The sequence below is a fragment of the Pipra filicauda genome, unplaced genomic scaffold, assembly GCF_003945595.2.
Source record: "Pipra filicauda isolate LSUMZ 115617 unplaced genomic scaffold, ASM394559v2 scaffold28_size6257848_pilon, whole genome shotgun sequence".
NCBI lineage: Eukaryota > Metazoa > Chordata > Aves > Passeriformes > Pipridae > Pipra > Pipra filicauda.
In genome coordinates, this window is record NW_024104409.1 from 1,868,677 (window position 1) to 1,896,673 (window position 27,997).

Genomic DNA, 27,997 nt, shown 5'->3' on the forward strand with positions numbered 1-27,997 from the left:
AGCTTGCCCTGGGGCGGGGAAATGCACAAGGAAAGAGCCGGCAAGCAGCCTATCTCTCAGAAGAAAAGAGCAAGACTCGCAGCACAGGAACTGGCTTCACTCAAGTGTGCAGTTTAGAAGTCAAAAAACTATTTCAAATTACAGCATTATGGAAGAGACTGAAGAAAAAGGGCACAAAACTGGCTAAATATAGTGAAGAATATCGTAAACCAGGGTACAAAGTGCATCTAACTGCAGTTTGAAAGTGGGCTCTGAAGTGCAATGTAAGTCTTCCTTAAATTGTATTCTTTTGTAATAGTATCTAATTGTTTAATTTCCATTCCAAAACCATGCTGGGCCAAAAGGTACAATTAGCCACAAGAATCAGCATGGAGCAGAATGTGTAATCTCTAATATGAGGCTGAAAATGATACTGAAATACAACAGAAGACAGAGACTATCAGCCATATTATGGAAGATGCACTATAAATAAGGGCATACTGAATTATTTCAACAGAAAGATGCTGGATGGAATCTTTAATCAACTTTCTTAATACGGAAGCAAGAGCTCTGCTGTTTAATATGGCAAGCTATTTTAATACTGCTGTGTTTAAAATTGTGTGATTTTACAGTTACCAATAGCAATAAGATGTAGCTCCAGAGGGGAGTCCTAGTGGTTGGAAAAGTTTTTTCTCTTTTATTTCTCCAACATCTTTGCTCTCTGAAGCCTCAAATCCACGTTCTCTATCCTACAGCCTGGTTTTGCTTTTCAGCTGGATTTTCAATGTATGCCAACACTGGACTTTCTATGGAACTGAAAACAAAACATTTCAGCTTTTGGAGTAATTCTGGTATGTTTTTCTACGTCACCCTAGTGGCAAGAATACAGCCAATAAAAGATTGTGGTCCCTCAACTTCTGGCATGGACAGCTGAGGAATATAATGCCCAATGGTGACACAGGGTGATAATTTCCTGTTTTTCACTATTTATCTCTGTGGTTTTGGACTTAACAATGGATATTCTTTGTGATGAGGAGAGCTCTGTGAACCCAACAGCAAACTCCTTCATACAAATAAATCAGGAGAGAAGACTCTACAGAAATGTTTATGGAGCTGGAGAGATTAATATATCGCATCTCATTAACTTGACTGTGGACTCTGAAAATCTAACCAATCTTTCATGTGAAAGTAACATGAGTCCACCGTGCTACTCTTCCCTGATTCAGCTTTCACAGAAAAACTGGCCAGCTTTGCTGACAGTAATAGTGATTGTTTTAACCATTGCTGGAAATATTCTTGTCATCATGGCTGTTTCACTGGAGAAAAAACTACAGAATGCCACTAACTATTTTCTAATGTCACTTGCAATAGCTGATATGCTGCTGGGTTTCCTTGTCATGCCTGTGTCAATGTTAACCATTCTGTACGGTGAGTATTTGCTGTATAATCTACTGCATGTATCGAGAAGCTTTAAACATTGCATGCACATCCTGTTGTAATTATTATTTCATTCTGTCACTGCAGAAAATTGTAATCATTCCACGTAAGTTGAAATATATGTAACTGGTTGATGGATGGAATAGGTGAAGTACTTGAATCTTTTCCTACTTTATATTTCTAGTTACAGGCATTTAAACACAGGTCAGAACATTAGTTTATTACTCAATTGCTAAATGAATTGTCTCAAAGTGTGTATGAAGATGCTTTGTTTTCTTTATTGCTTTCAGGATTTTTACCCTGGTTTATAATTTTAATATTCCTGATAAGAATAGAGGGTCCTGCCAGTTACTTTGTTCTGCAAATATGCACAGAAGCACCTTTAGATTCAAAGTAGGCAACCCTTCAATTATTTTTCATTAAGTAATACAAACGTAAATAATTTTCTTATTCCCAAGACCCTGCTTAGACATCTACTTACCAGCAAATGCTGGAATAAATATTTTGAGAGTTAAAAAATGAATGGAATAATTAATTCTACCTAATTTTTTCAGTAACATTTACAAATGCAAAGCTATGATTTCTTAAGAGAAGTTATTTGAGAATTAAGTTAATAATGGTTCACAGTTCATGCCCTTGCAGGTGATTAATAGCAGCTGTTCTCATTTTCACCACAATCACTTGCAGCAAGCTCACATAGGAAAAAGCAGCACCCTATGTGTTCAGTAACAATATTGTCAGGCTGCTACTATCTCTAAACTTCAGAAATGAGTTTTCCAGTGCCACAACTGAATTTCTACAGTTCAAGAAGAAGCTAGACAACATCAGGAGGAAAGTGAAATTGTTTAAAAGATTTCTATTGCTTCACTATTTTGGGACTAAAGGTCTAAGCATGAACCTGTAACTTCAAGGGAGATTTCATCCAGAAAACTGAGAGTTTGCTTTCCATTTTCAGTATTTCTACACAGATTGCCCTCCGTAGCATTTGCAAGCTGTATTTAGCATCAGTGATGGTGTAACGCTGTGATTTATTCTGTTAGTGTGCCATTACCTTTGGTGGGAGAAACAGTGTAAAACAGAAATTGTCCGATGAGTGCGATTTAAGTCGTGCGCGATTCCCTGAGACAAGCAACAGGGACTCCTGCTGGCCAGGCTCCGCTGCCGAGGGAAGAGGCGCCCGAAATCCACGGCTTGGGAGGGAATTTGGGGGTTGGGGCGCTGGGCGTCTTTCCCACACGCCGTGAAGCCGGAGCCCTCATCGCGGGGAAAGGCGGCACCGCCCTCTCTGGCGACGGCCGGCGCGGAGGAGCAGCAGGGCACCTAAAGACGTACTGGAGAGGCTGTGTTGACTTTGCCTCCTCTCTTCCTGCTTTTCCCCTTGCAAGACCAGGAATGGAAGGCCTTTGCAGCGTAACTTGGAGTAGAAAATCATCTGATGGTGGACACAGGTACCAGGAGAGCTGTCTGGTGTGGTGCACTGTCAACCTCCAGGATGACCAGTGATGGCACAGAGGGAAACCTCCCCTTACACAGCAGCATTTGCTTGGCCTCAGCTGCTTAACTTCAAACACATCACATGTTGACAGTCTTGAACCCAAACTGGCAGCCTTTGCTTACACCTACTCTGCCAGGGCACCTCAGAGGCTGTGGAGCAAGGGTGCTCCACCACTCTTTCCACAGCCCCTCAAAGGGGCTGTTTTGCTCCAGAGAGATATGATTTTCTTCTTGAGAGCTTTACAGCTACCATGGGCAATTCTGGCTCTGGTGCCCAGTCATACCAGCTATGTGCCTGCCCCAGTATGCACCTTTTGGGCCAGGCAGACTTCTCCATCCACCCAGCAGCACCAGCCTCTACTGGAAAAAAAGACACCCAGCAAGTCCTACCAAGATGGACGTGCCCACAGAGCAGAAAATTGCCTAGAAGATATTATCTACACCCTTCCAAAGTCTTACTGCATCCAGAGTTTTCTCCCTCATACTTTCCCCTCTCTTGAACATGTAGACTTCAAGAAGTTTATCTGGCAGATGCTGTTTTATCCCTGCGCCATCCACATTTATAGCAAGGACAAGAGGTCTAGAAGGATGTGACAAATATGTTCCCGAAGGTCACTGAAGCAAGAGAACAGATGTATGTCGTCAAGTATAAAAATACTTTAACGCTTTTCCCTGTGTAAACTGGCCTGGCCTGACAGAGGGATGCTACTGGGAAGCCATGCCCCTGAAAGCCAACCATCACGTAACACACTCTGGAGACCGGACTTCCTACTGAAAGACCAGAAATCATGATAAAACACATCCATAAAAGCTGTATGGCTTGTCAGCTCATATTGGAGCAATCCAAGAGCACCAAGAAAGATGTCTCCTCAGTGCCCACTGAAACTAAATTTAAGTAGGCACAGAGCTCCTCTGCCTTTCCCTCCATTCCTGCTGTTGCAAATCTTATACTGTGTCTCCAAAGGAGACAGGCACTCCCCAAAATACTAGCATATTCTCACAATATGAGCTTTGCCATTGCCCCACGCCACACTGTCACAGGCCGCTTGAATAATATGCTCTAAATTAAATCACTAAATTAAATCAGATAAGGACATGGATAACTGCAAAACTTGCTCCAAGGAGCAAGTGATTAGTGCAAGTTATTAGTGATTCCCTGCAGGAATAGAAGGGCCTTTGAATGGGGGTCCTGCGGGGTTCTGTTTAGCCTAGGTCTGCTCAGTACTGCTCCTAACAACTCATATTGTGTATGGAGTTTGAGCTTACACAGCTTTCTAAAAGCACCAAGCTGGCACTCAGAGAGGCAGAATGAGAATCATCAACAAGCATCTTGACCCCTGAAGAGAAAGTCTGAAATCAACAAACAACATTTAGTGAGGATAAATGCAAAAGTAGAGAAGCAAACCAACTTCTGCTGGCGAGATTTGTCTGGGCTTCAAGAATGATGAAAAAGATCTGGCTGTCAAAATGTGCTAAACATGCATCACTGGCATGATATTTTCATACAAAAGGTTGCATAAGTAAAGACATTCCAGGTTGCATAAGTAAAGACATTTCCTTCAACACCCATGAAGCAACCTTGTATTTCACTTTGCAGTCAGGAGGCCTTTGCAAGAGTACAGAGTCCTGTTTTAATCACTGAATGGTATACAAGACGCAGATAAATTAAACAGATTCTAGGGCAGAGAAAAAAGAAGGACAAGAGTTTTAAAAGCATGATCTGTAATAAAAAGATAAAGTACTTGGCTTTTCTTAGTCTGGAAGACAAAAAAAAAAAAACAACACAAAACTGGACAAGACATGATAGCCATCTTCTGATAGCCTCCAGAAAGGAAAGCAATCAATTAATCTTCATGGGTAGTGGAAAGAACAAGGAAAAAGGAAAGGTTTAATGTGCAGCAAAGAAGCTGTAGGGTGGAATATTGGTAAACACTAATGTGTCAATTTTGCATTGCATTTCCTGGAGGAGCCTATCAATGTTCATTGATAGAGGGAATATCCTTAGTCAAGTATATAGTTGATGCTTAAAGACAGGTGAGATAAATATCACTTATATGCAACAAAATAATTTTTTCTTCAGCTGCCACTAAATCCAAAGTTTCAGTTTCAGAATTCAGGCAGCTTTGCATATCAGCAGGTGTTGATAATGCAGTAATTATGTGGATAAAAAGTCCTGAAACAAAATTGAGAACTTGCAGGTTTACAATGAGAAAATTTCTTCTCTTTTCATAGATTTGCTACCAGAAATGGTTAATTATAGCATCAAGCATCAGTGTTATACAAATGGAATTAAAAATAAAAAACATATGCTACCTGTAGCCTGGGAAAGAGGCAGTTAACCCTGAATCTACAGAGTTAGAAGGCTGCAAGCAAATGAAAGTATTTTCTTTAAACAGTGTCAGGCAGCTTCTATTGAACCTACCACTTACTACTATCCTCCTAGAAAGACCTTCCCCACTAAGACGTATGTGTCACAACAAAAGATGTATGCTACATCTTTATCTGATGTCAGCTTTCTCTTGTGCAGGATACACATGGCCTCTACCTACAAAGCTCTGTGCCATTTGGATCTACTTGGATGTGCTTTTCTCCACTGCCTCCATCATGCATCTCTGTGCCATCTCACTGGATCGCTATATTGCCATTCGAAACCCCATCCACCACAGCCGGTTTAACTCAAGAACTAAGGCTTTTGCCAAAATAATTGCTGTTTGGACCATATCAGTTGGTAAGTGAGGTAATATTTCACCATGTAATTGCAGATTTCTAATTTTTGAGAGGATTTTACACATATACTGCAGTCAAAAACTTTATTCTCTGCCTGCAATATTTTGCTTTCAATAGTCTAAGAAGTGCTCTCATGTAGCAATTCTGCAGTGGAAATCAACGACAATGGGAAATGGAGGAGAACTGAGCAGCACTGTCACTAAAAGAATATACATCAGTGATAGGACTATTGCATTGAAGTTTTAAAGATGTGTTTATTTCTCATTTTGATTATCCATCATTCCCCTAACATCTGAAAAGAAAAAAGGTATATCAACTGAAAAAAATATTTTGCTGTTTTATGTAAGTCAGTTGTTCCCAGTTTCTTATTAGGGTAATTTGCTTAAAGATGTTTCTTATGGGCAGATCTTCTCTACCTTTCTTGGTGCATATGGTGGGGAATTTATGCACCCTATTTAGGAGACAACAAATGCTCTGTATACAGTGTGAATGAGAGGAGTTTCTCCAGAGGACAGTTCAGAGTTACAGTCTAAAGTCAGTGTTCTGAATGACCCAGTACATGAATCTCTTTTTGAACTGGCAAAACCCACATCCCCAAAACTAGGCATGGGAGCACTGTTCTTCCATTCCCATGGTGGCAGCATGAGCAGAGCAGTCTCATGGCATGGGAGGTGGAAGTTTGATGTGTGATGCCATCAGGGATTTCCTCACATACCTGGGGCGGAGGCTCTCAAATGCTTTGAAAACGCAGCTCCCTTTCTGCTCTTCTGCTTTTGTAGACCCTTGAGCACTGGCAGCTCACTTATTCAGATGCAGGAAAAATTCACTCTTTCACCCTGAAAGAAATGAGTGCTGTCAGCAACCAAAGGTAATTAGCTGCCTCCCTGGCTAATACAAATCATTGCAAGTGGTAATTGTGATCCCTTACCATTCTTCTGAGGGGAAGGAAAGGAGATGATGTCTGCCACTGATGCCTTCCTGCTGCTCTAAATCATCTCCTGACCTCCCCTGACTCCCACAGTCTGAGAAATAGTGGTCTGGGATTTACATGATTTAAAATAGCTGTATCTTCTGCTGCACAGCAAGAAATAGTGTGAGCCCTCACTCAACAGGAGGATGTTGCGACCTCCAAGACTTAATGAAGTTCAACTGCATCATGTGTGCCTCTGGGCACATAGTTCAGCTGATTAGATGCAGATGTTTAGCAAAGGCCAGGTGAACCCCACCCTAAAAATGCCTTGCTCTCAACTATAAAGGAAACCTATAGCAACTCAGATGTAGATATCTTCATTTAGATTAGATGAATCGTACCTTGTCTCTCTACAGTCACATTTTTATCAATCAAGTAGAAAACATATTAATTATTCTGTCCAGTTTTCTCAGTCTTTAAAAACCATAAAAAAGTCAAGCAGTCCTTAAAATTGTATGTACTGTGTTTGTCTGCATTTATGTGTGGTACCTCACGCTTAGTGTGTGTGAAATTACTATCCTTTTGAAACATGAATTCACCGAATGATCAGAATGACCATTTCAGAGGCAAACCAGTGGTCCAGCATGCTTAGTATCTTTCCTCAGACAGGGGCTTACTGCCAGAGTATCTGAATTAGCTCCCTATTCAAATGAATCCATAAAAATATATTATTTAAGCCCTATTAGTTAGAAAATGGTTTATGTCCTGTAGCAGAACATAGCTTAATATTTAATTTCAAAAGTTACAACTTCTTTGCGGTAATAACCGATAACTTACCCGTTGTAAAAACACCTTTTTAGCTCTCTAGAGAACTTTAACAGCAATAAGATAAGCTGCAGATATTTGTTATTACTATGGCAAGGTTTCTATTTATATAACTCTGAAAAGTACAACTCCTTATTTTATTGGAAATTACTCAGCTGTGGCATGAGTGAAGGGGATGGAGTCCTGCTTTACTGACGCTGGCTAAGGACACATGTAAGGGAACAGTGGATGTCAGGAAAACAGGTGGGCTGATAGGCTAAACTCCATCTCATTCACACATAGCCTGTCATCAAAAGAGAGAGAAGGTTAAATAGATATAAATGAATGCAGGCAAGCACACTGAGGTGGGCAGAAATGAAGTGGTGCTGAGCTGGTTTCTAGTCCTATGGAAGCAAGGGGCATGGGGAGATGAGTTGAAGGAAGACGAGTCAGTTCCCAGCATGCAACAGTGTCATGGATAAACTGGCAAATGGGATGTGCACTCCAGAGTACAGACAGGGAAGAAAACACATAGCAAGCTATAAAAAAGCTGATGGGCTAGTCACTGCCAGGCTGGACTGAGTTTACGCCATGGCACATCACTATATTATTAGAAAAAAAAAAAGCCATTATTTTTAGGAACCTTGACAGATCCCAGATCATCCATGCAACCTACTGTGAGTCATTCATCAACCCTGTCCTCCTGACCTGCCACCATCCAGCTCAGAATATGTAGGAAATGGGTTTCTGAAGGTTCTTTCTATATTGTTTACTAGTAGGACAGGTTTCCTGAACAAAGAGGTGCTCTATGCATCATTTACCACTTTCTAGACTGTCAGTGCTACTTAGAGTGACAGGGCTACAAATTATTTAACTCTTTGCATTTTCACATAGCTATGGCTGAGAACTCTCCCCAGGGTGAAGTGAGGGTGGTCAGGCACTGACACAGGTTGCCCAGAGAAGCTGTGGATGCCCCACCCCTAGAAGTGTTCAAGGCCAGGTTGGATGGGGCTCTGAGCAACCTGGTCTAGTGGACTGTGTCCTGCCATGGCAGGGGGGGTGGAACTAGAGGATCTTGAAGGTCCTTTCCAACACAAACCATTCTGTGATTCTGTGATAGCTGGCACAGGCAGAGCCAGTATTGGGAACAACACAACCTGCACAGTGCACGGTGTGGCTGACATCTGACTTACAAATTCAGATCCAAGGTTTTGCTCTCCAGCCTCAGATAGATATCTTTTGACTTCCCCATGCTTCTGTAGTTTGCAGCTCAGCTGGTGCCCTGTGAACTCTTGGATGCATTAGGTGGAGGGTAAAAAGCAAGAGAAAGAAATGAAAGATGTTATATTCTCCTGTGCAGAGGTTCATTTTAGCAGAGGAAGAAGGGAAAACAGCCAACAGCTGTGTGTTGCCAGCACATTTAATAAGTTCCAGTGTCCACGCAAATAGGTCATGGCTGGACTGAACAGCACTGATGAACACAGGAGTTTGTTGGATGCTACCTTCTACCACTCTCACTATGGAAACAAACTGTTTAATCCCACCGCTTGTTTTTCAATTTTCTGTCCTTCAACTCATCCTTTTTCTACAAGAGGATCTTTCTTCTTCTGACATTACAGTTTAATTTCTTTAACAGCTTTTAACGAAGAGTCTTGTCAAAGCTTTCTAGAAATCCAGGAACATTACATCAGTTGGGTTACCCTTATCCTCCTGCTTCACTGACTCCTGCAAATACTTGTAGATGATTTGTAGGGCCTGCAGAAATTCTTGTAGTGCTTCCCTATCTACCCACATCTCCTTCATTATGACTTCTAATTTACCTAAGTAATTACACTTTTGTTCACTACATTTGTAATTTTCCTTCTATTCACTACATTCATAATTTTTTTCAATTAATTGATCCAAAGACCAGTCAATCAGTGATTTTCCTTTCATTGGCTTCAGTGACATATGAAGCATTTTAAAAACAGCAGAAAAAAAGCACAAATAGTTTGATTGACCTGACTTCTGAAATCTTGTCTTTCTCAGTTTAAAAAAATAAATGTGTGCTAACATTTGTTTTTTGCATTTAGTGGAAGAAAAGCATTTAGCCAGCAGCCTTTCTTTCACTAGACCATACAATGCCATAGGCAATTGCTTTAAAATAGATTCTAATTACTGTAACAGATTCTAATCGTGTCTTTAATTCTTAAATCATCCAGTACCCACGGTGGCTAGATAATTAGATTATTTGTAGCTGTTGAAGGCAAAAGCCCATTAAACCCTGAAAATTGTTCCATTTGTTTTAAAGCACAGAGGTCATTACTGAGAATAGGTGTAAAAAGCCAAAGCATTTCCCCTTGCTAGAAAAATTAGAATTTTGAATAGAACTGGAATCTATAGAATTGTGAATAGAGCCTATGCTAAAAATATGGGTAAAATACCTTTGAGTCCTAAGTGGGACTAACAAACACATTGGTTTGCGAGAGACTAACAGTGCATCATTCCCTCTTCCAAAAATCCTTGAAAGGGTCACATAAAAGACTTACAGTCATGAATGTTAAGTCGTTATATATATAACATTCCTCAGTTCTTATTTCTCTCTATTCCTCTGTTAATGGTCTAAGTAATGTGAATTCTGATGAAACCCAAATACCCTAAGCTGAGTTTTCTCTTATCATTTCTCACTCAGCCTACACATCTGTTCACTGCCTTCAGGCAGTCTCTGCACTCCCCAGTCACTAACAACTTAGATTTATTCAGTACCTCTCATGCAGAAAAAAATTCCAACATCTAGCTGGATGCAGCTGGTAAAATACCTCCCACCACATAACTCTAAAATTTTGCCATTGCTTTTGAGACTTCAAAAATTAGAAATACGTAGCATGTGAAGCAACATTCTCCAAAGCGCAGAGTGAAGTTACCTCCAGGTATACCAAACAAGTCCAGTGCAACTGAGCCCCTGATAATTTGGCAGCTTTTGCTGACACAGAGGCTTACACCTCCTCCACAGGCAGCCTGCAATTTCTCTGCGTGACTTCTTGTTGCCCTACAGAGTATGAAGGGCCAGGGAAGCAGCAGGGATTGGGAGAGTACAACCACCAGTGTCTCTGGATTGTGGTTTGCTGAAAACTTTGACCTCCTGCCTCACTCCTCCTTCTGCCAAGGACAGCTTTCATTTGAAAGTCCCTTTACAGTTTTCAAAAGGCAACAAACAGTCAAGAGGTGGCAGTTTGGGAATCCCCATCCCGAATTTGCTACACATCCATTTCTTCCAGACAACATAATTTGCCATTTCATTCAAGTCTAATTTAGGGATGGCTTGGCATAGGAAAAGACAATTTGTTATAAAATGGAATATACTGCCAAAATATATAAAATTGCAAAGAATTACACACTGAACTGTACTCTGACAATATAGATTTAAAGTTGAGCACCTAAATTTGGAAATGCTGCAGCTAAACTTGAAATACCTACTACACTACCCTCTTTCCCATGTAGTCATACACTTCACTTCTATTTCTTCTTTTGAAAACTTGACTTTGCATTCTTAGCAGTTTTTATAATCATTTCCTTGATCAACAGGTCTTTTATTTTTATCATACTCTTTAAATTAGAGTTTGAGTATAATCAGAGAGTGAATATACTGTTTGCTCATTCCAGCTGGAGGATCTCAAGGGCAAACGTTGTAGATTTTTTTGTTTGGGCAATCCCCTGGAACCTTTAGCATTTGTGGACATAGTGGTGACATTTGTGGACATATGGTGACATTTATGCCACCATAAAAATAAAAGGCCATAATGATGTTGTCAAAAATTGTTGCACAACATATAGAGAAATTTGCATCAATTATAATGAAATTTCTTAAATGGCATGAAATTTCTTAAATAAAGTATTAGAGATTCAAATCAACTCAGAAATAGACTCTTCATTCTATTACTTTATAGAGACACAGTGTATGAGGCTCAGTAGTCAGCAACAATTTTTTCAGTAGAAAGTTCATTGCCGTACTGATGACTCCAACAGTAGAGACAACTAATGAATGAACAAGCCCTTCCTATATAGGTTGTCTGAGGGAAGGTAAAATTCAGTTCCACGCAATTGACATTCATTGTTGTGATGCACATTTCTGAGTTGACTGGCACATGTATTCTTGGTTATGAGACATTGAGGTGGTTCTGAGAAAGAGACATAAATATCCTATTTACTTTCCTCATTGATGTCAATTATTCCTGTATTTCCCATGTAACAGAATCCTTTACTTGATTTGTTGTTCCCAGAAGAGTGAACACATCTCATCCACCAGACCATCAGCTTACCACCCATATCTCCCTCTCATAACCGTGAAGGTTCAAAAAGCTTGCATTTTAAACTTGTTTACGTTTTTTTCATTATCTGACACGGATGTGTTACTAACCTTATCGTTTTCTTTATGAAAAAAATGCTCAAAGGAATGTTAATGATTGAAATGCTTTCTGAATTCTCTGGATTTGGAAATACAGAGATTAAGAAACAACATAGGTTCATATGTCCATAGGGATACATTTCCAAACTAGACACAATGAGCAACCTGGCATACATCTGGATGGGGTAGAACACATTATACCAGTAGATATGTATCATTAAATGAAGAATAATTAAATATAAAAATAAAGAATATTATGTATACATTTACAGTATTCTTTGGGTAATTACATCAAGATGATATGAAGGTTATTGCCTGTGAAAAAGGCGCACACTCATTTTGTGAGCGCTTCTTTTGCAAGAAACATTCTGCCTTACGGGTGAAAAAAGGAATGAGGAGTGGTTACAGCATTAATATGTGGTGTTTCTTTCTGCTTTGGTTTTATTTCTAAAGGCAAGTTAACAATAGAGCTGTATTTTTAATAGCAGAGCTATGTGGAAAGAACCTGGTTAGTTAAGGTACTGATGAAAGAATTTGCTAATTGTCTTTTTTTTAAACTTGTCATTGTTTTGAAGACCACAAGGACCATGGTCCTCTTCCTCTTAAAGCTACAGGCAAAGAAACATTAATTTCACTTGGTCCAGGCCTGTCCTATTGTCAGGTTTCTTTAAATGAATAAGTTGGTGGGTGGCAATATGACCTACAGTATGGCCAGTCCCTCTTCGTAGGATATATCAGAGATAGATATATCCATAAATGGAATGTGTTAAGAAAAAAGGCAATAACAGCACAGTATCTATTATAAATTACTCCCCCTCCTCTGAAAGGATGTACTTTTTAGCCAGTCATATTCCCAGCACAGTGTACAATACATACAAGCATCCATAATGGATTTCCCATGTGGAGGGGGAAGGATGAGCCTGGGTCCTATTGCAGGATACCCTTTTCTGCAGAAAGTGCAATGTGAGGTGTGGCAAAACGCAGAAAGGACATGTTCACAGGCTGCTCGTCTTTTCCCAGGAGGTCTGTACAATAGTACATGCTCAAAAGGGGATTCCATGTTGCCAAGAAGTTACTTGAGCATCTTTAGTCAGAGGAGTTGGGATTTCCACACAGCAGAAGCCACATACAACACAGATGAGCAGAAAAGAAGTGTGCAAGGAATTATGCTGGGAATTATAAACTCTCTCATCTGTACACTGTAATTGCATTTAATCATTTTCTAAATGAAAAATGGTGTTGATAAAGTAGCACTGTGTCACATAAAAGAAAATGTCAAGAAGAGAGAAAATTTCATTCACTTAAAAATTATACAGAGCAATTTCACAACTTCTTTTATGCATTTTAAAGAATTAAATTTGACTTAAGCCAGATGTTGCATTTCTTGATATTAAGAAAGATACATGTATCACAGAATTCTACTTTCAAATGAAATCCTTACATTTATCCCAATTAGCAGGAATATTGCAAACTATCATACACCAAGGCTGTAATTACCTTTCCCCATGCATTTCCTGGCCTGGTCCATTGGCATCCTTTCTAAGCAGAAGCCCAGCAAATAAGAGTCAGAGGTTTTGTTAGAACTGAGACAACATATTTCTAATTACCTGCAACAAATTTAGAAATACCTGTCAGCAGATTTCTCCTATGATATCCTCCAGAGTCATTGATGGAATATAGCCTGTTGAACTCCTAAGATGTTCTGAAACCAGGCTGTGGCATTGTGATAAGGGCTCTCTTTTCTGGCTGTTCAAAACTGGAATCTGTGTATTTCACAGCATTCAATCCTGCTTTTATGTTGAAAGTAAATCACATCCACTGGGAAGACTTGTTTCTTTTTGGCAGAAACATTGTTATCATTTTGTATTTGATCTGAGTTTCGAAATGTCAAATTGACCCCTACTGCTAGGATCACAGACTGAGCTGAACTGTGAGTATCCTGACAGAAGTACTATTTGGGTTTAGTTCTCAGGTGCACTGAGTAAGCAGTGTAAATTTCTCCTTACAAGCACAGAAGTACCCAGAAGTTTTAGTCTGAATGTTCACCAGTTAAAACCAGCAGTGCCTTGCATATCACTACAGGACATGAGGAGATCCCTCCTGCATTTCTTGTTGCAAGGACAGCTTATGTATTAATTCTTCATTTTCAAGGTGCTTTGTGAAATTTAGCAGAAAGATAACCCTAGGAATCATGCTATAGCACTCATAGATACCTGTATATAGGAAATATGGGCAGATATGATTTATCCCTTTTTCATCTCTTCTTCAACCCTGCCTTCTAAATGTGACCAAGGCATTGACTGACTCCACAGAAGAGCAGTTCAGTCAGGCTGAAGGGCATTAGCCACAGGGTGGGCAGTGAAACATAAAGTATAGCATCCTGAATCATGATCTGCAGACCAGTGCAGGCCTCTAAGCTGCTTCTCATTCTGTTTTTCCTTCCAAATTATCCATCACATCAGGGCATCTACCCCGATAACTCTCCAGCCATTGCTTCAGTCTCCTTGTATAATTAGTGATAAGCTGACCGTTTGCCCAATCAGCAGCCTCTGCAAGCGACCGCAAAAGAAGGCATGGAGAAAAAACTGGGACATGGCCTGAGGTCTACAAAATCCAGAAGAATTACAATTTTGGTTATCTGTGGCCTTCAGATGGAGTGTGAAATTGTTGTGAAAAAAAATAATAATTAAAAATTTTATCTGATAGTTACATTCAGTCTCCTTTTAAACTACAAAACAAGGCCAAGTAGCACTGCTGAAGAACTCTCAGAGATACCAACAGAAATCTATTCCATTCAGTGGAGGATTAAGGCAGAGTTCCGTAAACTATCAGCACTCAACAAGTCACATCATGTAATAGTTAAAAGCCCAGAAGTATAAAAAGTGGGATAGTAGAGGATCTTGTCACTTAGACTGCTCCAAGAGGCATCACGTTAGTTGCTTATGGTAGTGGAATATCTAAGATCTTTCCACAATTTCTAACTTATTGCTACGATAAGTTTTCTACTGTGTGTGCAGCATGTATATCACATAATAAATTAGCCCTGAGGACCCCTCAGGAGATTCATAGCTAAAAAGACAGACTGATAGTGTGTCACCTAGGAGGATCCTGTAACAAAGATATGGTATTTCTTTCTTTCTCGAAGCACGATTATTCCCAAATCTATTGTCCTAGCAGGCAGAACAGGGAACATTGTGAAGCCATCCAACATGGAATACAGAGAGGTCCCACGCTAAACAGAAGAGATATCACAGGTGGCTGGAGTTGATCTCACACAGAGGCACTTTTCAGATTAACATATTTACCTAAGCCAGTGACAACCATAAATTTGTAAGAAATTTCTTTTGAGTAGAAATTAAACCGTTGCTACAGAGAACTTAAAACCCACATTAACTGAGTACACAGAACAGAAAAAGGGTGTTTAACCTGCTCCGCTTCATTTTGCTGAGCCACAGAACTAGCAGTCTTAAATAGAATGAGAAGCACGTCGTCCTTCTGCACAGAGCTAGGCTGAAAACCTGCAGAATCTCTTGCAATTTTTCAGACTCAGCTCTTTACTCATTACTTCTAATCACCACGGATGAAGGGGTTACACAGCTGCCATCAGTCTATGTTCCCTGGAGGAGTACATCAAGCCCATCTCCCTTCCAACCCCCAGCTGATGGCAGGATTGTAACTGCTGTCTGTCTTTCTTGGACTTGAGCTCCGCTCAGCCAGCATCCCGTGGGCAAGCTGCTTTGCTGGCCTCCTGTCCAGGCTTAGCCAGACACCATCTTAGTATCTACTCTTTCCAGGCTCAGGGACAGTGATAAGTCTCAATCTCACCAAAGACCAGACTGCAAAAGGAGCAATTTCATCTCAGATGTGATGTGGTGATGTGGTACCAAAACACTGCTGAATGACTCCCGTAAACATTTCTTTGTCCCATCTCTAAGGATAGGCTAAGTTTTCACGTGGGAAACACAGAGATGGTGCTTTCTTAGGTGAACAAGTTGGCTCTACATGGCACGATAGTATGCTCCTTACTGGGGATCAATGTGAGTGGGTTCTTCTCGATCAGTGAAGAGGAAAAGGACTTTTAGGCTGTCTCTATTGTTGGCTTTTAACCTCCTGGGCATCCTGAAGCTAAACCGTTCTATCTGGCCTTCTGCTGCAAAAGCAGACCTGGATACCTTCTTGTCTGCCTCTTCTTTCCTGTACATGCATTTATAATGTCTTGTATTTACACAATAATCTACACAAGGCAAAGACATTTACTTCTTGTCGAAAGGTTGACACCCTTACTGAGTCTAGGGTTGGGGTCTTCTGACATCTTTCTCCAGGTTTAACATCACTAAAATATTCATAATAAGACCATGAGGTCTAACCAAGAACAGTAAAAAGAAGGTTAATCAAATCCATGGCGGACCTGGAGAAGAAAATGGCATGAATTACACATTATTTTCTTCTTGAGCCATATTGTACAAAATTCTATTTACTCAGCAGTTTGGTATTTCTGACTTGTTCAGAAGAAGTTATGTGCCCCTCAGTAGATATAAATGCAAGCAGATTGAATGCAAGTATGTGTCATCTAAAAGAAAATTTCTGTATAAATTGAGGAAGTCTTTTAATTTTCTGAGGTTTCTACATATTCTTTCTATTTGCTGGCCCTAGAGGTGAAGGTTTTACCTGCAGGTGTTTCATACAAGCAGTATGCTAACTCCAAGAAGGAAGACTTTTACTCTACAAAGACAGAATCACTGCAGAGCTTCAGTTAAAATGAGGCAACAGGCAGTCAGTCACGTCGAGATGGTCATTACCTGGGAATAACTACGAGCATGTTAGGAAACAACTAAAATAATTAATGTTCAAATGAGGTACCAAGACTAGCTTTCGGACGTGTGACTGCCTCTCTGCTTATGAAACACCAGACCAGGCAGCACAGCTTTGTCCAAGTTTCTTATCCCTTGCAGGCTTCGCCTCTGCCCACTGCAGTCAGCAGACAGTGAAAGCAGCCTGTGCCAACCTGTGTGGGCACTAAATTAAGAGGGTTTAATAACAAGACTTTCTCTTTCAGCTTGTTCAGTTGAAAATGCTGAGATCTATTCACCATTGCTCTCTGCTGCACACATGAATGGCATCATCTGAAATCCCCAGTCCCTGGATCGTTTTTCAAAAGAAATTTCTTCAGGACATTTATAAACCTTTATTTATTTATTTATTTTCTAACTGTTTGATAAGTGTAGACTTCTATATGCCTCTGCTACTCCTTTTAGTGACTGAGTAACCATATTACACAGAGGGATAACAACTCCTCTCACTTTGAGATCTCTGTGAGAAGCCAATAAGCACGGCAGAAGCCTTAACCCAAACCAAAGATAATCTCACTAGCTGAAAAGCAAAGACTGTGTTTGTGAAGAGGCTCGACTGGAAACTACTATGCAAAAGGTCTGGAAAATCCAACGAGAAAATAAGAAGGACCAGACTGTAAACAAGTCCTGCAGCACAACTAACAAAGAGGATTTGAGGTGTGTATAAGCAGGAAAAACACTTAAAGTCAAAAGCAAAGAGACCGCTTCCTGCTGTTGGATTCTTGCTGCCTTTGGCCTGTTTGCACATTTTATAAGTGAATAGGATTATACCAAAGCAGCAAGCGACACCATCAGCTGTTGCCTCTCTCAGAACTGCCCCTGCTCTGAGCCCTGGATTTCTAATCACTTAGGTCAAAAAAATGGTACCTGTCCTTCATTTCTTGCACTGTCCTTCTGGTAATTCTCCTCTAATCCCATTTCTATTTAATTTATTATCACATTCCTATAAATTAATTTGGAGAGACACACCTCTGCTCTTGTAAGAAATAGGCTTCAGGAGTGAGGACATAAATGAGAAACATATTAGGAAGACACAGACTTCTCTGATTTTGTTTTTCTGAAGTGAAATAGATGATTTATGCCATAAATGATCAATTACAATAATTTTCACACATAAAAGGAATTTAATCTATCTTCTACTAGGCTAAATAATATGTTTCCTTAGAGATTTTCCAAGCTGCCAAGAACAAAACCATTTTAAAATTAATAGAGTAATCCAAGTATTACCTGGCACCCCCTATGTGAAGTTAAATTTAAATTAGTTTTCCTTTCAGTTGTATTAAATAGAAGATGTGTGACCAAATAAAGTGTTCCAAGGAAAAGACACAGAAAACCACCTGTGTGTGCCCTTGAATAAAAGACTAAATTTAGTTTATAAAGAGTGATGTGGAAAATGTCTGGACCCACTCTGATTCCAATCCTATGAGGACAGCCTCTCAGGATGCAGAAAGGAGACGATACTCCACCAGCATTATGAGTCACTTAGCTCTCGAAGAAATCCATCTGAAACAAGTATTATGTGGGGATTTGTGAGAGAAAGCTCCTCACCTACTCCTGCCCCCACCAACAAATGTACCTACTGTTAGGGAAGAATTCCATGCTTGTCTCACACGTGAGAAGAAATTCTAGCCCAGGACTTTGGGGACACTGCCACACCGACTAGGAAAGGCAGAAGTTTTTTAACATTCATGCTAACTAGATGCAGCCTCAGATGGTGATTCTCAGTCCACCCAGAGCTTTTCAACATCCCCTCTCCCCGGGTGGAAATTTCTGCTTCTGCACTGCCACCCAGTAGCAAACTGCACAACCTTGCTATTGAAAATGTGGCTGGCACTATTTTGGCAGCAAAAAATTATAACAGTGAAAGGTTTGCCATGACTGGAAAGGAATTGATTGGGAACATTTTCAGGTGCATGCAGAAAAAACAGCTAAGTGTTTGCAGCTCTGGGGAAATGATGACTCCCACACTAGTGAGTGCCAAACACCAAGCAGAGACATGGAGCCAGATTGAGTGGCTCTTCTGCAGATGTTTAAATGAAAGTAGCTGTGGTTAAACTCCAGCTCCTGATATAAGATTGAGGCATATTTACATCTTGGATACTCAGGAGAGAACACGGTCCATGGTCCTCCCTCTGCAAGTGACTGACTGTGGCTTGTGTTCCTAGAGCAAGCAAACACACACCATGGCAGCCCAAATGAATAAATACTATTTTGTGTGGTTATTTAAGTAAAAAATATCGAAAATAATATGATGGCAGTGTGCAACAAGGAAATTTTTATACAACGTGAAACTGAGAATATGCCTTGTATGACTTGGGATGTCGCAGGCGAGTGTACATGGACTACTGTTTGTTGTTTGAATGTGTAGATGTACCAAAGGATGACATTTTCTGACTACAAAAAGGCATCAGATACTGGGCATGGGCCTTTATAAAGAAATCAGACAGTATTGCCACGTTGAGCTGCTTGAAGGAGAGACCGGTTTCTCCAAGCAGAAATCCTTTCAGATTCAGTGTCACAGCACATCTCTGTGCAGTGGCCCATGAGCTGGCCTGTAACCTGTATGTCTGAATCAATGTGAGTGCTAAAACTTCAGATGGGGAGGTTTTTTTCTTTTTTCATGAGAAGGTGAACCAAGGTGCCAAATTTTATCGAGAAACTGTAATGACGTTTCAAAAAGGTGATTTCTATCCCTTGGGCATTTATCAAGGTACATGGTATTAAGGCACACGGTATTAAGGCTCATTTGAATTAAAATAATTTGAAATGGATATATGTGAGGTGAAAGCATGTGACTGACAGTTTCTGCTTGAAGGAGACTTCACAGAGGGAACCTTGACCTTATCAGTTCACCCTAAGTAACACGAGTGTGCCATCCTGCAGGGCATATTGTAAATTCTAGCTTTAATTTATTGACAGCCTCAGCAGCTCAAGGCAGCTGCAAACCCAGTTTACCTGTCCAGCTAAAGTGGTTTTCTGGCTGTTGTATACCTCTGAAGTCAGCAATGTGTTCCACTAAATCAACCTTTGTCAGTTTTACCAGGCTTTTTGAGAGAACAAAAAGAAGGATGCCATTGCTTTACTTCGTAACCTTTGGTGTTTTCAAGAGCCTTTTGTCGTTCTGAAATTGTGCCCAAATGCTTGAGGTTTAATGCAGGATTTATTACTGCTCTTTATTGTTTGGGATCTGTTGTGTGGTTTATTAAAATCCCTAGTTTGAGACAGCCACCTTGTATAAATCAAGCTGTATAAATAAACCACCTTGTACCAGAGGAACATAATATTTAGGGTTTGTCCACAAGGGAAAATGTTTAAAGTGGGAATGTCAACTGGAAATGGAGTAGCTAATGTACCTTCAGGGCTTGGATGGATGCTCCCATTCTGTGCTGAATGCTTCCTCGTGCCTCAGTTTAGTTTGTTTTGGAAGCCAAGAAAGATAAACCGTAAAAAAGCCCTCAGGGGATAACTAGGTTTTTTCCAGATTGACTTTGGGCTGGGGGGAGCTGGGAACATGGAATGGGCAGGGTGTGGAATAGCTGTTCTGTTACAGCCCTATCAAGTTCTTTCATCCAGATCTTCTGTTTGCACATGCTCCATTTCCCAAATATGTGTTTGTCCCTACCTGGTAGCACTGCATGACCCTTTCTTGTGAAGCTTATTTCCTTCTTATGACATTTGAATGCTCAGGCACCATCTGTATCTTCTCAAACATCTACAGTCACCAAGAGCAGGGAGTTGGAAAGCAAGGACCATAAACCAACGAGGAATTATACTTCTGAAACAACAAGATGAAATACATCACTGAGCTTCAACTTTCAAAGAATTCATTTGGTCAGCTGCAACAATGTTAATGCAACTTATACCAGGACTTTTTGTTACGGATTTACAGGTTTGATCTTGACCAAACCTCAGTGACGTGTGGGTGATATTCTTGGCCATATGTGATGCTTCCTAAAAATTCTATCATAATAGTGGATGTGGATTGCACATGGAAGCTCCTTTATTTACAGTTTAAACATGACTGCCTTTGAATTTGATCCCTGGGTCCTCATGGGATTTGCTATACTCATGTTGCAGAAGCCAAAGACCACCTTTTGAAGAGGGACAAACTCTGCTCCTTTCAGGAAGGGAGCAGTAAGTTTAGTCCCTGTAGAGATAGGAAAACAGAAAAATGGGCTGGAAGTTTATTTATTCCATGCAGGAATGCCACGATATAATTTGTGGGATCCCCTGCATCAGCTGAACTGGGGTGTATACAAAAAGCAGGCTACAGCTGTTAATGTTCTTTGCCACCGAAACGTGGTACCTCTGCTGTTTTCAAACTATACAGTCCTCTTACCTGTGGCTGTAGGGGAAAGATGCCTTGAATGGTCACTCAGAAAAATTTACATGACTAGCAATGCCTTCTACAGCTCTGATGGGTGCAGCACTTTTGTGCTTGTTAATGGAATGACAAGGAAATGTGGAGACTTCAGCTGCAAGCTGAAGCTCATTTCCATTTTTTAAAGCCAGCAATCTGGGTTTAGATGCCAGTCTCCAGAAGCTGCTAACAACAAAACAAAGCAGTTGGGGATTTGCTGCTCTTGTGTTTCAGGTGAGGAGTTGTAACTGACTTAGGCCCTTCACTTGAAAAAGCATGCAATTATGCTAAAATTTTCCTCTTTCTAGTGCTGCTGCCTCTGCACTGGCCTCCTCATGCAGCTGAACCATAAGGTAGTAATGAAAGGCATCTTTTAACTCTGTCAATACCATTGTTTATTTTATCTCTGCAGTTCACACTAGGTCTTTGACTGAAATATAAAAACAGCCTTGCTGTTATCAGCACAGGGCAGAAGCAGACTGGAAACTTGTAGTATTGCTCTGACTAATGCTGTGTCTTCATGCAGCTGAAGTTTAATGCTGGAAGGCACTGTGTGCCTTCATCACCCCTTCAACTCATCCTAAAAAAGAAAAGGAACTTCAAAGCATTCCTCATTTCCCTGGAGGTGCTCAACAACACAGATTACTCAGCTGCAGCTGGGCAGTCTGGCTTCCTGCAGGTGACCTCTTCCTCCATGCTGTCAGTCAGATTAACTTGACCTTTTTAGCCAGAAGCTTTCCTGGAGTCACTTGAAGTTTCTGTCAGCTCAACTCAGAAGGTGCCACACACTGCACAAGTTTGCATATTAGCCACCGGCTTCTCCTAGTGCAAGTTCAAGCATTTAGAGCTTGTGCAGCAGGAGCAGAAAGGGTAATACCACAGGCTCTCCACCAGCTTCTGCCCTGGGCAGATAAGAGCAGTAGAGCAGCACTTTTCTAAACTGGCCTGAGACATTGCCATGACTCAATTCAAAGTTGCAAAGATAAATTACGCTACAGTGTTCTTAGAAAAATAAAGGTCTTTGTAGAAGTTCCAGAAGCACCAAAAGACTGAAGCATTTGAAAAGAATAATAGTCTAATATTATTACTGTCATTATTATTTTTTGTATTGAGCCTGTACTCCACAGCCTTCCTCTAGGACTGGAGGTGTTGCCCTGGGCACTGGAAGTGTGTGAAATGAAGAGATAGCTTATGCTTTTAAAGGGCTCCCAGCCTAAGCACCAGAGTGGGAAGAAGGGAAAGAGAGGTAGAGGGAGGTTCCATTGAAAAGCTGATGTTTCAGAACTCATCTGTGAACCAGTAGGGACATTCTTGGGCATACATTGAACAAAGTAGGGCACATCATCCTCCTCACATCATAAAAAATTCTTCTCTAATTAATGTTTTTCTTCCTCATAAGCCAAATACAACGACTGGGATTTCTGTTAAAAAATGCAAATCGAACCCAAGCTCCCAGATTATGCTAACTTTCCACAGGAATCAGACTCCTAACTGCTTTTATCCAAACAGGGCTGCATTATCACCCCCTGCTTCACAACTCCACTTCTGCTGTCTTCACAGCACATCATCCCTGTCACTGTCTGAACACTGCCTCTCATCAAGAGAAGCATGGAGGGGAAGAGACAAATGCTGAAAAAAGCCCAAAAGAACAAGCAAAGAAACAGCAGCTGTTTGATTTTGCCCAGGCAGTACCAGCATTTGCAGAAGTCTCTGAGGAAATGACTGAGTAGGTTGAAGCAGACAGAGCAGTCCAAGGAGAATGGACTTCATCCCCTTGCCTTACCATCCATGACAAGGCAAGGATGCAGCACACGCTCCAGGGAAAGACAAAGTTTGCATAGCTGTGTGTTGAGAGGGCAAGCTCTAGCATTTGGCAATACTGTGAAAGGACTTTTGCAGTTCTGAAGGGAAACCACATCTCAGGCTGCCTCATATTGGTGTCTCTCAGGGCTTAACTTGTCCCCATTGTTCATTGCCATTTCCATTGCCATGGAAAGTTTTTTTTAGCATTTAGACTACATTGACTGTATGGAGATTACAGGAAGAGAAGATTACAATGAAAGATTACTCGTAGACATACTATAAAAAATTATCTTTTTTCCTGACACCAGAATTTCCCAGCCTACACAGAAACCAGTGCCAGAACAGTTCTAATTCTCTACTGTGAAACAGTCCAAGATCACTCTTAAGTCACTTCAGAAAAGAAAGACAGTATCATCTTGATCATAGTTCATAAAAGCCTTTGCAAAGGTGGCAGGAACCAAGACGCAAGTCTGGAGATCATTATAAGGGGACAAAATCCAAGAATTTAAGGAGTTATGCTTTTGTGGCTACCGTGTGTCATGGGACAGTTGGATGTAAACAAATGTATTCTGCCTGTGGCTGAGATAATATGCTAAGATCACCTCAGCCAGAGGTAAAACACAGGTAGATGTTTGTTTATTTTATTCTTGGAGACCGGAAATGTTGTTTTTCATTATTGTGTTTAATCTCTTCTTTCTCTGATCCACCTTCAGGTATCTCCATGCCTATACCCGTCTTTGGACTACAAGATAAATCTAAAGTGTTTAAGAATTGCAGCTGCTTACTTGCAGATGAGAATTTTGTTCTAGTAGGTTCTTTTGTGGCATTCTTCATCCCTCTGACCATCATGGTAGTCACTTACTTTTTAACCATCAAGTCGCTGCAGAAGGAAGCTATGCTATGTGTGGATGACATTGGCCCAAAGACCAAGTTTGCTTCATTTAGCTTCCTCCCTCAGAGTTCCCTGTCCTCAGAAAAACTCTTTCAGCGCTCCTTGAACAGAGACATGGGGACTTCTGGGAGAAGAACCATGCAATCCATCAGCAATGAGCAGAAGGCTTCCAAGGTTCTTGGCATTGTCTTCTTTCTGTTTGTTGTGATGTGGTGTCCATTTTTCATCACCAATGTGATGGCTGTAATTTGCAAGGAGTCATGCAGTGAAAAAGTCATTGGAGGACTCCTTAACATATTTGTTTGGATTGGTTACCTTTCTTCAGCTGTCAACCCACTCGTATATACACTGTTCAATAAAACCTACCGCTCAGCTTTCTCTCGTTACATTCAGTGTCGCTACAAGGAGGAGAAGAAACCTTTCCAGCTGATTTTAGTGAACACTATCCCAGCACTTGCATATGATTCCAGCCAGCTCCAGCTAGCACAAATGAAGAGTTTGAAAAAGGAGGCAAAAATGATGGCTAAGGATTACTCAATGGTCACAATAGGAATACATCATTTGGATGGTACCTCTAAGGGAAGTATCAGCCCAGGGAACGAAAAGGTTAGTGGTGTGTGATGGTTGGCAGCTGCCATGACAACCACCGTGCGTTTGCTGAAAATTTCACCTGGCTGGGAGAAGCTCTGATAGCTTAGGAAAATCAGCCCTGTTCAAGAGACTTTCCAATAACATCATATACTCCTCATATTACCCTGTGGATGAAAAACAGGGTTTTAATGGTATCAAATGTGCAAATTTTTTTCATACAGTACTTTGGCTGTTTTAAGCACAGGCTTTATTAAACTTATTTTTTTAATATTCTAAAGGATATATTTCTTAAAGAAAAAATGCAATTTCTGGTACTATAATATGGGCTGTGAAGAAACTTACGCCTTTCTTTTCTCTTTGCAAATGAAAGCTAAGCTGTCCTTTGATGTTCTTGCAGAATAGGCTCCAGCTAGTTTGTCTTGCTACAGTCGAGTTTTGTTATCATTAACTGGATGAGCACTTTACCAAATTTTGAATAAAATTATGGTTAATTTGCTAATATATATTTTAAATAAATTTTAAACTATTAAAGAAAATCTATTAAAACTGCTATAGATTAATTATATGGGCATTTTTTAACTGTTTTATGGTTATTTTTTCCTTCTGAGTAACCATTCTGAAATGTCACTGGGCTTTTCTGCCATTTGTTCTGTATTTCAAGTTAGGAATCTTCAGAGAGAAATTATACTTAAATGATCCTTTGTTTCTACCACCATTTGTAATCTTTATTTTATGTATTGTACTTTATTTCCGTTCAAAAATTTCATGTGTTCGTGTTTCATGTGTTCAGCTTAAAAGTTGAAAGTAATATTTTCAAAAGTAACTATTTGGATTGATTCCCTGCTCCTTCCCACTGGTGTTGTCAGGGAGGTAAAGTGAGAGAAGACTGGAAAACCAGGCACAACACTGCTAAATAATTTCAGGAACTGTTCCAGGTCCATGCCTCTGTTCAATTCTAACAAAGGCTGATTTAAGTTATGTCAGAGGAAGTTTTGCATGAGTAAAGCTTTCAGTAAAAGGTTGCAGCAGACCATTTCTCATTGTTTTTGGTTTAAAAAGGCCATTTTGAAGAATGTCCTTCTGGTTTTGTTTTAGGATTTGTAGGGCCAGAATTATTAGAAAACTGTTAGTTGCTAAAAATTGTTTTCCCTAGTTTTGCTGTATTGCTGTTAAGGCAGATTGCTCAGGAATGGTCAGTAACTTGCACTACTAGGACTCAGCCTTAATGAAATATTTATGGGCAAATGGGGCTCTCTTGAAATATAACAGGACTTCCAAGTGGCACTGTATTCCACCTGCATAGTTCCAAGGGCACAATACATTCCATAAAGAACATTGTTTGACAGACACACCTAGTCAACAAACTCCTTTCTTTTGGGCATCACAGCCAATGTCACTGAAGCCAGTGGGACTTTGCTACAGAGAAGAAATATAAATGTTGCATTCACTGACAAAACTTAAATCCAAGCATTTGATTCATTCCATAAATTTTGCAGCCATAATCTCATTAGAACCAGGATGTATTCCAGTTTCTCTGGAAAAAACACTGCCCATCCAGAAACCAAACTCCAATACCTTTATCAGTCCTTCCCTTGAAGTTTTCAGTTTTCACAGAACAATTAAATTTCCACTAAGTCAAAGAAAGAGAAGGACAGAGAGAAACTGAATCTGATTGTAGACTACTAGCTGGGAGTCTTCGGAAGAAGTTTTTAGCTTAAGATACTGATCTGTGGGAGACAAGATCTTAAAAGCTGGCTGGGTATTTGACCAAATTCAAAGAAACCAATTTTGTTGTTATACAGTATACCTAAATCTGATAGTTTTATGAGCCCTTTCCTCCAAATTGGGATAGTCAGAGCCACCATGCACTGGTCATACAGGAGCTCTGCATGCCTATGGTGACACTGACTCATTCCTCAGGCCTCAGCCTCCCTCTCTGGGTCTAAGTGTCATGCTGTAGCCCCGTTGCAGTGATGCGTGTCATCTATCAGCTCGCGGTCATTAATGGCTTTCCCCTGGGAACAGGCACCTCAGGGAATAAGTAGGAAGTAATAAAACCAAAGGTCTTTTGTGAGTAGAGGTCTGAGGCTCAAGATCTGCCACCAAACCAGATTGCCTTCATATGATGATAGGGGATTGAAGGCCTTTAAACTTGTGTGTGAGAGGAGAGGAAACACAGAGGCTTCCACTAGTGGAGGGAATTGCCACATTTTGTGTCTGTCTTGATGCAAGTTTCTCTGGCCTTGCAAGAGAAAGAAGTAGATGGGACAGCCAGCTTTTGTGTCTTACTGCCCATTTGTGCCAGGGAACAAAGCCTACCTGCATACTGTATGATGCATATGGCCCTGCGCTTCTCCAGGGCTTAATTCCTCCCAAGACTCCTGAGGCTCCAGTTGCTGGTCTGCGCAGCCTCCTTCACCAGCTTGCACTTGGTAAACTGTTATTGAACATTTAACAATCACAGCTTATGCTCTCCGCTTACTGTCTGCATTTCACCCATGTGGCAGAGCAGCTCAGCTCACCATTTCTCTTTCATTTCACCTTCTGTTCCTCTTCCACGATGTCAAATTGCTCAGGTTGCAAATACTGACAGGGAATACTTCACTACAATCAGAGAGAGTTTCAATTACTGGCTTGAGGTTTCATTAGAAAATGACTCTGAACAATCATTTTTTTCCAGCTTATTAAAATAAAACCTATGTTTTGGACCTAAGAGGATTGACAGCATTTCTTTAATTGACAGCTGGAGATAGCGTAACACTTATCTTTTGCTTAGAAACAGGGATAACTGATGCCTGACATTTTGGTTCTTTGAGCACTCAGGAGGTTTTATTGAGTGATCACCAGCTTTTGCCTGAGAAGCCTCTCAAAGCCAAGAATGCACAGCAGTTAAAGACCAATATCTCCAGCTCTTTGTGGACATTTTTGACAGTTTAGTGAAGCCTGATTCTGCCATCTTGCACCAAAATGTTAATGGATTTTTGTGCAGTTTGCCTTAGTGAGGATGACAGTCAGGATCTGAATTTGTTCTAGGCGCCATACCAGATCTGCAGGAGGTTGTTCATCAGTAGATAGCAATTAATAGATTCATTATGCTGCAGACAGATGACAAAGTTCAGCTGTTTTAAACCAGGATTTACAGCACTGGGCCCGCACTTGGGATGAACACCACAGTTTAGCATGACCAGCTTCAGAACAAGACTTCTATCTTGCAAAAAAATGTGAATGTTTTCATTACGCATCAGACTGGAACGGAAATTTTTATAATTTTTCAGTTAAAAAAAAAAAAAAGAGAAAACATTCATTCATACAGATTAGTTCAGAGGGTTAGGGCCATCCCCTACCTCACAGAAAAAGCATGCTGAGTCAGTCTGTCATATCTGCATCCAAAAAACCCCACTTCATCTGAAAAAAATTTTAACCAACAATTTTTCAAGTAGATTGACATTTTATTACTGTTAAGACTGTATCTGAAAAATGTCCAAAGACATGAAGCTCACCATGTATCTCCTAAGCTGGTGTGCATCCTTTATACAATTCAGGGTAAAAATTCCTATGTATCTATCCCATCCAATCAACCATGCACTGTACTTATATAATTATTGCCAGACAGTGAGATGCATTCTATTTTGAATACATATATGTTTGCTTATGTAAATACATAGAGAAAAACATTTGCTGTATTTTGTAATGTTAATGTAAAATGGTGTTCCAATGCTTTATTGTTTTGTCAGATCCCACTGCTAGTAAAGCAGATTAAAATATT

At 40.4% G+C, this 27,997-nt stretch overlaps 1 protein-coding gene across 1 annotated transcript; it reads left to right on the forward strand.

Moving 5' to 3' along the window:
• Positions 1-27,997, forward strand: HTR2A (5-hydroxytryptamine receptor 2A). Its single transcript, XM_039382935.1, has 4 exons — positions 1-263; positions 735-1,407; positions 5,438-5,638; positions 23,462-27,997. Exons 2-4 carry the CDS (start codon positions 993-995, stop codon positions 24,259-24,261), a joined length of 1,416 nt encoding a protein of 471 aa, XP_039238869.1. The 5' UTR covers positions 1-263; positions 735-992; the 3' UTR covers positions 24,262-27,997.

Bases quoted from the DNA above. Each gene is read 5' to 3' on its own strand.
- HTR2A (XM_039382935.1), top strand. From the start codon at position 993: ATGGATATTCTTTGTGATGAGGAGAGCTCTGTGAACCCAACAGCAAAC. The intron at 1,408-5,437 runs GTGAGTATTTGC...TCTCTTGTGCAG, and splicing joins AATGTTAACCATTCTGTACG to GATACACATGGCCTCTACCT. The intron at 5,639-23,461 runs GTAAGTGAGGTA...ATCCACCTTCAG, and splicing joins TGTTTGGACCATATCAGTTG to GTATCTCCATGCCTATACCC.